General features: G+C 36.0%; 1 protein-coding gene across 1 annotated transcript in view; it reads right to left on the minus strand.

Moving 5' to 3' along the window:
• LOC107664247 (neurogenic locus Notch protein-like) overlaps positions 1–12,633 on the minus strand; it is a gene marked incomplete at its 3' end in the record, with an annotated part of 181,907 nt that overhangs the window by 8,258 nt on the left and 161,016 nt on the right. The window contains exons 33-35 of the mRNA XM_016454770.1: positions 10,734–10,884; positions 8,970–9,082; positions 2,658–2,887 (exon numbers count right to left, since the gene is read on the minus strand). Of these exons, the coding sequence (XP_016310256.1) occupies positions 2,658–2,887; positions 8,970–9,082; positions 10,734–10,884 (494 nt within the window). The remainder of the gene's footprint in view (positions 1–2,657; positions 2,888–8,969; positions 9,083–10,733; positions 10,885–12,633) is intronic.

The raw sequence follows: 12,633 nt of genomic DNA on the forward strand, positions 1-12,633 counted from the left end.
GTAGTGACGTCATGGCTGTCGCCGGCCAACGAGTTGGTGTTTTTTCAATGTATGCTTCAGACACGGGTCACGACGAGGCGTTCCCCATAGCGACCCCTAGAGGACGCAGTGTCTCGTTCCCTACTCAGGGAACCATGGTTACATAAGTAACCTGAGACGATTTCTATGAAGGTTATATTAACAGAATAATCAGTGAACAATAGTCAAGACAAGTTGTTCATAGACAACAGATGACATAAAAGTGATAATTTAGGCATTTCATTTCGAAAATGCAACTAATTGCCGCTGAATTTTGTCTCTTCTACCCTAGTCATGCTTCTAATCATGCCTTATATATTATTAACTGCACTATTACTGATGGTATGCTTATAATATCTTTTTAGTTTATCTTAATCTTATTCACTGTGAAGCCTGTTGTTGCAGTGTTTCTTGCTTGTTTGTTTTCCAAGTTCTTTATCTGTCTTTCCTACTTTGAATGACCATTTGATAGCTATATAAGGCTGACATGGTCAAAATTAAAAAAAAAAAAAAGCAAAACAAAACAATACAGCTTTGAAACTAAAAGCTCTGCTGTGCATGCCTGGGAAAAGAAAAAAATAACAAAAATGAGAAAAAGGAGAAAGCAGATTCTTTCAACTACTGTCAAATGTACTTAGGAACCAGCATTCACAATAAAGAGGACGACCTACGAGGAAGGACTGGAAAACTGCTTTCCATCAGAATTTGAATTTATGACTGGTCCCCTTGTTTTAATGAAAAACATTTTCATCAGTTATTCCAAAAGCAGTTGCATTGAATGCAATATGGTGTAATGTTACTATACCTTTCAATGAAATAAATATAAATAAAAGCAAAGATGTCTTCAGATATGTGCTTGCTTGTATAATATGGTCATCTCTATACATATGATTAGATTTAAAGTGCAACTTTCTATGCAGAGAGTGCAAAACAGAGCTTAAAAAAAGCAAAATAGAAGCTCCTAAAAACGTAGCAGTTTTTCTTCATTTTCAACAAATGGCCAGTAACAGGAGGTGCTTAACCTTTATAAAATGTTGAAACTAAATGATATGATATATTAATTATATATATACACGTTTTTATATATGTAATTTTCTATATATATATATTTTCTTTCAGATTTGCAATTTATGAAGCCAAACTTGGCCACTAAAAATCCTAATGTGTGTTTCTAGCAATAAACATTAAATAAATAAAATAGGCAAAATTTTATGAAAGCAAAAAATAAATAAAATATAAAATAAAAAGAATATTATATATATATATATACAGTATATACACACACACACACACACATATACATACATATATATATATATATATTCATTAAAGAATAATACATTTTTCGAAATATTAAATTTATGTGTTTCATTATAAAATTAAACAAAATTGTTATAATAATATTTTATAATATTATAATTAGCAAATAAAAATAAAAAACTGTAAAAATGGTTTGAACATTTATTCAACAGATTACGGCATTTTTGATTTAGCTTTCATTTCAATTGTTGGATATAACTGAGAAGGTCAAGACCTCTAATGTAGGTTATATTTTACAACTTTGTAAACCATTTAATGAGTGAAAAAATAGCTCTCAATAAAATTTTTGTGCCTCTAAAGCTTTTTTCCATAATCAGTATAGTAAACAAATGTGAAAATACTGACAGCTTCATCTGAAAAGGTCTTTTTTTTTTTCTCATACAGGAACTGAACTGATCTGTTCACAAACACATCAATCAATGTCTGGCAGTGCACAAAAATAGAAACACAAGAGACGAATAAATTATTTTTAATTAATCTGAAGCCAGGTATCTCACCGCCAGAGCATCTGAATGTTACATCAATAGAGACACATGAACTTGTAGCTCAGCAAATTAGCTCTTTACCTGAGCACTGGCTTATTGATACAGGGCAAAACATGGTGAGTCAGCAGGAGCTGGAGCAAAATACAATAAAAAAGCACATTACAATAAATACTCGACTGGTGGTGACAAGGTGGTGATTTTGATAAAAGGAACGTCCATTGTCAGTTCAGAGTTGAGTAAATTGTTATAGTGTGAAATAATCTGCCATATTCTGCAGTTCAATACAGTACATTGAGTGTCAGTCAATATCAAATTGGGTTCACTGTGTAAAGGCTTTCCACTCACCAGAATTTAATATCATTCATGTCTTATCCTGGCATGAGGCAGAGGAAGTAAAATGAATCTGGAGAACACAGGTGACAGGGTCACCATCTCATTTGTAGTAGGACTCAAGAGGTGAGCAGATAGAGGGGTTTCTGACATTACAACTTGCTTACATGAACCTTACTTTAATCACATCACAAATTATTTAAAGTGATCCCTGGTCCAACAACAGGGCAAGATTTCCATTTTCCTTTGCGAAAATGTGCCGTGCATCTGCCTCCAACACCGCTTCTGTAGCCAAAACATTTGGTGGGAGATCACTGCCTGCTTTAGCAGGTGAGGTACTATAGTATCTATCATTACAATATCAACCGAAATGTCGTTTTAAAGCTCCACACCAAATTAGACTGTTCATTAGAGTTAAATTAAGGGATGTAGGCTAATTTAGTAGTTCAGTAATTCAGTAGGGAGGATTTCCGCTGTGATGTGGAGGGGAACTAGAGGTCTCACCTTGTTCACACAGGCGTCCTGTGAAGTGCAGAGGACAGTCACAAAAGAAAGACGAGGCTCCGCTGGGCAGAGAGATGGGCCGACAGGATCCGCTGTTGAGACAGAGCTCCTGTGGGCAGACAGGTGAAGGCTGGGTGGGTGGGATACGCCGGTCAGGAGGGGTTTCCACTGTGATGAACTGAGGAGGGGAATCTGTGGAGTTTGCTGGTGGGTCGTGATGCCATGGAGACCTACAGTAAAACATGCGAGCAAATTGAAAAGGCGAGGATTAAAAACTGAACTACCATAGGGCATATTTATTAATCAGCAGGCCCGGACTGGCCATCGGGAGCACCGGGCAAATTCCTGGTGGCCTGGAGGCTGATTTGGCCCGCTGCTCTGTTTTATTTTTTTAAAAATGTTTGTAGTTATTATTATTATTAATAATATTTTATATTTTTTGCCTTCTCAATGTACCAAAGTGATAATTTCCGATTTTGTCATACGATAATAAATCAATAATAAATCGGTTAGTCTTGACTGGCAGCGCTGCGCTGTACGAATCGGCTCACGTCTGTTCCGCGCTTCAAACGACGGTTTCGAACAGAGTCGATGCGCGGGACTCGATTAAGGAGAGGAAGCGGCCAGAAGAAGCAGCGAAATGTAGCAAGAATGCCTGTTCAGGGCTTCAGGTGCAGGTCAGTTTCATCTGTAAATACGCTAAAGAGTTTTGTCTTTATTAACCTAGTTGAGTATTAAACTGCTAGCACCTGTTAGGCTATCAGGGGCACCCTATTTTTAACATCATTCAGAATACTGTTCTAAAGGACATCATTATCGATTGGAAAGTTACATTAATAAATTTATCAGACAGATATTCTCATGGATTTATTGTATAGGAAGGGAGGGAGCTTGAGCAGACAGCAACACAAAAATATCACAACCTAATAATGCAATAGTGTGTTCAGTATTAGGATTTTTCAAAAAAAGATATTGTACTGATTTTGACTTTTAGGCACTTTAGAAAATTGTTTTGATATATTTGTATGAAATATAGGTTTGTTAAATCTCGGGTATTTAAGTCATTTTAAGATAAATAACATTTTGTGATAACAAATTGCAATGAGGTGGGCGTTTTGCAACAAGATGGACACAGTTCTGTTCATAACAGTAGACCTGCTGGTCAAGAAGTGACAGGTACAATAAAAAAAGGGAGAGACAGAGATATTGGGGAAAATGAAGAAAAGTAAAAAGGGAAGTGAAGGTGCAGTTCAAGAGACAACCTTTAATTATTTTTTACGGCCCCAGACCAAGGATTTAGACCTTTTTATGTGATGGCCATTTAAATAATAGGGTTATCTGTGGTTTCAGAATTTGTAGTGGGTCAATAGGCTATATACAGAAAAAAAGAGGCCAAAAAGGTACCTTTTGGGGTACAACAGCTTGTCACTGGAGCAGTACCCTTAAAAAAGACATATTTTTGCATTTTACCCCTAATAGGTAAATATTAGTACCTTATGTGTACAAATTACTATAAGGTACTACTATGTACCTATTAGGGGAAAAAAGGTACAAAAATGTTATTTTAAGGGTACTGCTCCAGTGACAAACTGTTGTACCCCAAAAGGTACCAGTTTGGCCTCTTTTTTTTCTGTGTGGCCTGGATGACTGTGAGATTTCCCGGCCTGAAATTGCGTCCCAGTCCGGCCCTGTGCGGAGGTAAACTGAATAGATTTTGTCGATAGATTTAAGATGTACTATGTCTGTTATAGATCCAGTGCACATCCACAGCACAGGCCTTTACTCTAGCTGTCCAAGGCAAAGTTTGGAAATTACAAACATAAAAATGTCAGGTGAAAAAAAAACTGTGACGGACTAACCCTAGAATAATGACACTTCCTGATCTTCTTTGTGGTTTCTTTTATCCTGCTTCGAGATTCTTTTCCTACTGTTCTCTAGATTATATACAGATTAAGGATTAAGTTTTGTCTTTATTAACCTAGTTGAGTATTAAACTGCTAGCACCTGTTAGGCTATCAGGGGCACCCTATTTTTAACATCATTCAGAATACTGTTCTAAAGGACATCATTATCGATTGGAAAGTTACATTAATAAATTTATCAGACAGATATTCTCATGGATTTATTGTATAGGAAGGGAGGGAGCTTGAGCAGACAGCAACACAAAAATATCACAACCTAATAATGCAATAGTGTGTTCAGTATTAGGATTTTTCCAAAAAAAGATATTGTACTGATTTTGACTTTTAGGCACTTTAGAAAATTGTTTTGATATATTTGTATGAAATATAGGTTTGTTAAATCTCGGGTATTTAAGTCATTTTAAGATAAATAACATTCTGTGATAACAAATTGCAATGAGGTGGTCGTTTTGCAACAAGGTGGACACAGTTCTGTTCATAACAGTAGACCTGCTGGTCAAGAAGTGACAGGTACAATAAAAAAAGGGAGAGACAGAGATATTGGGGAAAATGAAGAAAAGTAAAAAGGGAAGTGAAGGTGCAGTTCAAGAGACAACCTTTAATTATTTTTCACGGCCTCAGACCAATGATTTAGACCTTTTTATGTGATGGCCATTTAAATAATAGGGTTATCTGTGGTTTCAGAATTTGTAGTGGGTCAATAGGCTATATACAGAAAAAAAGAGGCCAAAATGGTACCTTTTGGGGGACAACAGCATGTCACTGGAGCAGTACCCTTAAAAAGGATGTCTTTTTGCCTTTTACCCCTAATGGGTTATGTTTACGAATTACTATAAGGTACTAATATGTACCTATTAGGGGTAAAAAAGGTACAAAGATGTTCTTTTAAGGGTACTGCTCCAGTGACAAGCTGTTGTGCCCCAAAAGGTACCATTTTGGCCTCTTTTTTTCGGTGTGGCCTGGATGAGTGTGAGATTTCCCTGCCTGAAATTGCGTCCCAGTCCAGCCCTGATAATCAGTAATCACTTATAATTATTTCAGAGCACAAAAGAGCACATGTGTTTAATTCACTAACCACAAGCAATCCAGTTTAACCAGGCAAATTATTCACAATTATGCACTTATTCATGAAACTCAGTGATATCTGAGCCTAATCACATCAATTTACTGTAAAAATGCAAGTGGTAAATGAAATGTCATTTAAAAGAGATGTTTGTGGGTTGTGTGGCATTCATAATTTAATTGAGAATGCCTTTTAAACTCCAAATCAATTCCTGAATTTAATTTGAGGTAGCACAGAGGATACAAAATTAAAATGAATTTGAAATGTAAAGAAATTTACCTAACTAATTTTTAACTAGAAAGGTTTTGTCAAGATAAAACTTGTTGACGGACTGACGGACGGATGGACAGACATTTGTGTTTCTCATTGTGTTTTTCTTGTGTTTGTGTTAACACTCAGAAATGACCCACAAGATCAGGAATTGCATTTACCTGATTTGCATAATTCCTTTAATGAATCGGGCACTAAAACAATGCAGACTGCACATGCAAATAAGCAGGGCTATCAGTGGGTGACATTCATTCTTAGTGAATCCCCCCTAGTGTTTTTATAAGAGGGGCAAAGGATATATAGAGCAACCTTGTCCACAATCCTATATCTTATAATTACACACAACACAGACAAGCCCCATTTGTAAAATTAAAACCATACTCGCATGCATTTTAAAAATCTATATTAATTATCCTGTTCAACACAAAATAGATGTGCATCAGTATGGACATAATGACCTAAATCTAAAGACAGCTGGGAACATTGAGTAAAAATCAATTCAGACATCTGAGATGTTATTTGACTATATGCTGTCATTTTATGGGAAAGAGCAGGTCCAACATTCTGCTAAACATCTCGTTTTGTGTCAGATGGATGAAAGAATGGCTATGGGTTCAGAACAGCATGAGTGTGAGTAAATCATGACAATGTGAAATTTATGTCAGCATCATCACAATGAGTCCTAAAAAATATATTGACCAGTTTCTCTGACTCAGCTTAACCCATGATTTATGACTGGACAAGCACACTTTATCCTGTTAAACTACCCTAATTATCATAACTAAACAAATAAGGCATGATAGAGTAAGAAGCTTTCAAAACACACAGTTATGCCTACATATCAATCACTTCTCCAATTAGTAACCACTAAATCAGCTCAGAGAACAACTATATATCATTCAAATGTCCCTGATTAATGTTTCCTTTCAAATCATGTGAGACTATACCATGTAAGATGCCACAAATTGTCTTATTTGTTTGGAAACCCCATCTCTCCAGTCCACTGCAATTCCATATAGATGACAGAACAGAATAAATAATAAAGTAAGATAATATAGAGAGAGGGGAAATCTACCTCATTTAAATATGAACTAGTCTGTGTGGTTCCCAATTTCAGGTTCTGTTCAAGACTCATTTCCTGGTGCTTTGTAAAACAGGGTTTTTACAGAAATAGCCAAAAAGCCAAAATGAGTGCTTGCATTTTCTTTGGAACAATAACACATGATGTGTGAAGCCAAACACTTAAACATCTCCAGAATCTCACTCTTGATGAGCAATTTGCACACAGCATGAACGTACAGCACCTGTGCACTCAAGTGACGTGCTAAATTATAGATTTTGTCTTTGAGAGACAGCTGACAAGAGTGGCAAATAGCACATCCAAGAGCCATGAGGCAAGAAGGAAAAATACCACTTATGGCAGCAACATTGTGGAGTGAAAATGTAGCTTTCCTTTGATTTTTTTAAAGAAGTATTTAACTACACTGTAGGATATTAGGAAAAAAGAAAACCTACATAGCAGCTACTTCAAGGGGCAAAATCTTAAAATATACATTTTCAAATTCAGAACTAACAGATTATGTAATTTATTATTCAATCATAGCAGTATTTATACAGCTAAATAACAATGAGGCTTTTTGAATGAATGAATGAATCTTAATGGCATTAAACAGAAAAATTCACATTTTATTTATTTATTTTGAAATGGTCCTAAAAAATAGAATGTACTGTAACAGTTGAAAACAGTGATGAACTGCAAAGTTTAATATTGCTCTATAAAAACTGAAAACATAAACTTACCTGGATTGGATTTAAGATAATTCAAATATCTGAGGTACCAATTAAGACATTTATGAGTTTTTAAAAGAAAATCTAAATTAATTAAAAGAACATTAAAGACAACTTTACATTATAGACAAACATTAATGGCAAGGTTACATTTCATTACAAACACAAACACTTATCTTAAAGGGGTCATATGATGTTGCTAAAAAGAACATTATTTTGTGTATTTGGTGTAGCGGAGGCCGGAGGCCTAGAGTGAGCGGCAGCCGGTGGGCTTGAGAACGGCGTGACGGGCGGGCTTGCGGCAACCACATGTGACGACCCCGGGCTGGACTCCGCTTCGTCCACGGTGAAAGCCGATCCGGCGATCCACAGCGCAAAGTTGATGTATTTCCTCAGCGACCAGCATGGATCAGCTCTAGGCATGACGAAGCGGATAGCGTCCTCTTTTGGAAGGCTAAACAAAGTAGTTTCACTTTCACAACGAAACACACAGCGCCTTCACGACATGGCGGCGGCGGCGGCAACAACAATACTACAGCGAGAATAAAAGTTACGGCTTCTTTCTTTGCGTGAACATTTGGGCGGCGTTATGCAAATCTTCCCACATCGTGACGTAGACATGTGGGGGCGTGTTAGAACGAGCCGTTTTAGGCAGGCGTGGTTGACTCTTAACTTTTATAAAGAATATCTCTTTGGATTTGAGACTTTAGTCTTTGCAACTTTACAGATCTTCTTTATGCACCAAGAGCTTGTAACACTCCAAAGAGAAAGGAAAAATTTAAATCGCTTCATATGACCCCTTTAAGTTGATTTTTGTGGTGTTGTTGTTATTTTTCAAAAGTTTGGAGTTGGGAATTTTTTTATCTTTTTGAAAAAAGTGCAATTATTTGATAAAAATACAGTAAAACAGTAATATTGTTAAATATTACTACAATTTAAAATAACTGTTTTCTATTTTAATATATTTTAAATAGTAATTTATTAATTTATTTGATCACAAAGCTGAATTTTCAGCAACCATTACTCCAGTCTTCAGAGTCACATGATCCTTTAGAAATTATTCTAATATGCTGATGATGTGAGAGTTGAAAACAGTGATGAACTGCAAAGGTACAAATGCTACACTAGAATTTTTACTGTGACAAATCAGAGAATAATTTCTTTTTGAGCAAACTGACTCACTAATATGAATCGTTTCAAATGAATTTAGACTTCCAAACACTGCCCCAAAACTGTATTGATTCCTGATGCAAAATCAGGTTTAATTACCTGCAGTTGTCAACATTGTTCCTGGCAATGGCATGGTCCACACGGAATCTTCTGATCTTATTAATTTCTATTATTTCAATGCAGCCGGTATAGTTGTGGAAAGGCTCAGCTTCCTGAGGGAACACCGAACAACAACAAAGTCTCAAGCAGTTTCTTCAGAGGAAAACAGAAAAACATCTCAGGCCTAAGGGTGAAAATGAAAAATGGCTACAAAGCAGCTATTCTGGGAGAAGAAAGTGCCGTACAACAAAGAGGTTGCATTTTCAGGCATTAAGTTCACCCAAAAATGAAAATTCTGCCATTATTTATTCACTCTCATGTCGTTCAAAAAAACAAACAAACCTGTTTTATTTCTCCTTTGGAACATAAAAGTAGATATGCTAAACAATTGTTATAGAAATCTTTCCATACAACAATTCATAGTGACCAAGGGCTCTCAAGGACAAAACACACATCAACAAAATTAGTTCACATGACTTGTGCACTACATTCTAAGTCTTGACACAATGCAATGCTTTGTGTGATGAAAATACTTGCATTTTAGTTATTCACAGATTCAATTTTCACTTTTGCCTTTTTTTGTTTTTTGAACAGGCGTTGGACATTATGAGCTGTTGTTGTATGTCACAAGCTGCATAAGGACTGTTCAGAAATGTCACCTTTTGTGTTACATAAAACATTTAATAGCATTAGCATCTGTTTAAAATTGATAAAGGAACGTGCATATTTATTAATACAATGACAATTTCACTAAATAAACATATATTTATAAATGCCACAAATGCTACTGAATAGTTTTAAATGCAATAAAGATTATTCAAATAAGACATAAATGGCTCAAACAACATTACCAGTAGGATAAACTGCATTGATGACAAAAAAACAAAACAAAAAAACCCCTCTATTTCATTATCAGCGCTATGAAAAGAGAAAAAAGCATATGGATCCAATCTTTGTTGTCTAGGCGAAGACATCTCAACCTCTCCTTTTTCTTCTCCTAACAGTATCTCAAGTGCCCGTGACCTGCTTCTAGCCGCCTGAAGGAAAATGAAAAGTGTGCCTGCTAGTTTCTCAGGGCTTTATCACTGTCAATATGTAGACCTTGACAGTTCTTTGAAGCCCTCTGAACCAATTTTTAGTAACCTGAAAATTACTGGAAAATTCATGTCCATTTTAATCCAATTTAAGTCGGATGTGTCTCTGCGGTAACTGGTCAGGTCATTGTGTAACATGACAAAGGCAAACCATCAATCTTTCCTTGTTTCCACATTATAATCAGAGTTCCCAGCTGGCCTAAGAATTACAGTGACTTTTCAAACTTTCCAGTCATTAACAAAGTGTAATGTCACTATCTTAACGCTAAAGATAGTGTTAACTCTAGTTCTCCAATTTCAAGGTGGAATTATATAGTAAAAAATTAATGTCAGGTTAAAAAAAAATTATATATATACAGTATATATATATATATATATATTTGTGATAGCTATCATAACTTACCAATTAAAACAGTTCAATATGATTAAACTTTTTTTTAAAGGCAGAATTAACACTTTTAAGTTGAAACACCTTCCCCCCCCCCCAAAAACATAAAAAAAGAAACATTTCTTCTTATTATCGATGTTGTAAATTTATTTGTAACTTTTGTTACATTATAAATGTCTTTACTGGCATGAATGGTTACTTTACTTGAATGGTAGTTTACATTATATGACCTTTTACTCAGGATGTGACCCTTTAAAAATAACACACATAATTAACTCTTACTTTATAAGGTGGATACAGAAGAGGAAGTCCTCCTATGAAGAGACTGTCAGTTCTCTGTAAACTCATGACTGTTGTGAAATTGCTTGGAATACTTCTGACAGTCCTAAAGCCTGAAATAGTGACTTCAGCTGCACACGGAGAAAGATACTGTCTGTGGAAAACAAAGATAAAAACAAAATAAAGAACAGTGTGATATGCATGTGGACAAAATGGTCTCTGTCTTGTTATAAATCAACATTTCAGGTCCCTGTTTCCTGTATCTCTTCACCTAATGGTGGTAAATGCACTCAATTAATGATCTTTAGTATTAACACCACAGGCGTCTTTTAAGGCAATTCAGTTTATGTTAATACATTTGCAATGCCTAAAGTAGAACACAATTACTTTAAAAGCTAAGCACTGCTAATGCCCGCTTTATCTGTTATTATTTTCCTCTTTTTTAATATTCAGACCAAAAACAGGTTATGGTGAATGACTCATAATGACTGTGTTGTTTCCATGGATACATGAGATACAGGAAGGCACTGAGAAAGAAAAAGGGTCCACAGTGAATTCATTAGCCAGTACAGCATTTAAAATATCATGGTTATTGTAGCTTTCAACTAGAACTAACAGTCTGAGGCCATACCATGTGTGCAAATGATTTAATCTTGTTTTAAACAGCAGCATATACCATAATGCATCAGACACAGCTTAAAAACAACTGTAAACTGTTTCATTGACAGTTAAAAGCTAATTAAAATGGCTGTTGCGAAAAAAAAATCCACTAAATAAAACAAATGATTTGCTCTGCTCAAGGGCGTCTTTCACCTGCGGCTAATTATTTCCCCTCTGCCTTTTAAAGACATCTTATGCGTCTTGGACAGACTGTTCTGGAGATGTACCCAAGCCTTGGGAGTTTTCCAAAGCTTATTCTCCCCTTCCAAACAACAGGGGAGGAAAGATAATTACCTCAGTGTGGATTCTGGGATAACTATGTGCAGCTGGAGGATTGGCCTACAGATGCTCAGCTCATAATGGCAGTATCCCCCCCAGACTTGATATCTGTCTCCCCATCTTCTGAGGTTCAGAGAAACCAATCTTGACTGATTTGTTAAGCCTGTAATTCACAGGCTGTGGAGTTTTTCTCTTGATTTGCTCCACACCTCAGGAGGAAAGACCACCAGGCCCTGGACGTCCTCCCTCTGGAGCAGCCGGAGAGACTGTTAATTTAGAAGAGCTCTGCCAGAGCAGCCTGGCATCTCGCCAGAGAGCCACTGGTCCCATTGAGTCTTTGAGCAGACAGTTCCCCAGCAGGACACACAGAGAATGCTCCTTTTACTTCGAAATGCTTTAAAGGCGACAATAAAGCACAGCATGGCCCTTTATAATTGTTTCACAGGTTCACTCTGTCATGTGAGACATGAATAAGGGAGCGAAACTTAAATTGTACCTTTAAAAAAAAAAAAAAAATCATTTTATATTTTTCCCTGTGGTCCACTTATATCATTTTGTGCACCAAAACTGGTTGTTACTGAATTTTACATGACCATTCTCCACCCTCTCTGTGAACCTCAGAACTGAACAGGCTGCTTTGTGTACAACTGTGCCTTTAAGAATTTTAAATGCTCTTTACCACGGTTGGGCAAAATTCAGAATTTAAGAATCCTTTTCAATTTATGAGCTTGAATTCGAATCAAATTGGTCAGGACCCACAGGACGTTTAATTAGAATATGAATTGGAATGTCAGAAAGAGGAAACACTGAATTACAATTCAAAGAAATAAAAAAAAAACACAACAGAGAAATCTAACTAATTTGTAAACAAAACTTGACTAAAACTAATGACTATTATGCTCTTTTACAAAGTCTTGATTTTGTTTTGGGGGTGTACTAGAACAGGCTCTCATACTAGGTCATT

This window comes from Sinocyclocheilus anshuiensis, unplaced genomic scaffold, assembly GCF_001515605.1.
Source record: "Sinocyclocheilus anshuiensis isolate Anshui unplaced genomic scaffold, SAMN03320099.WGS_v1.1 scaffold425, whole genome shotgun sequence".
Taxonomy (NCBI): domain Eukaryota; kingdom Metazoa; phylum Chordata; class Actinopteri; order Cypriniformes; family Cyprinidae; genus Sinocyclocheilus; species Sinocyclocheilus anshuiensis.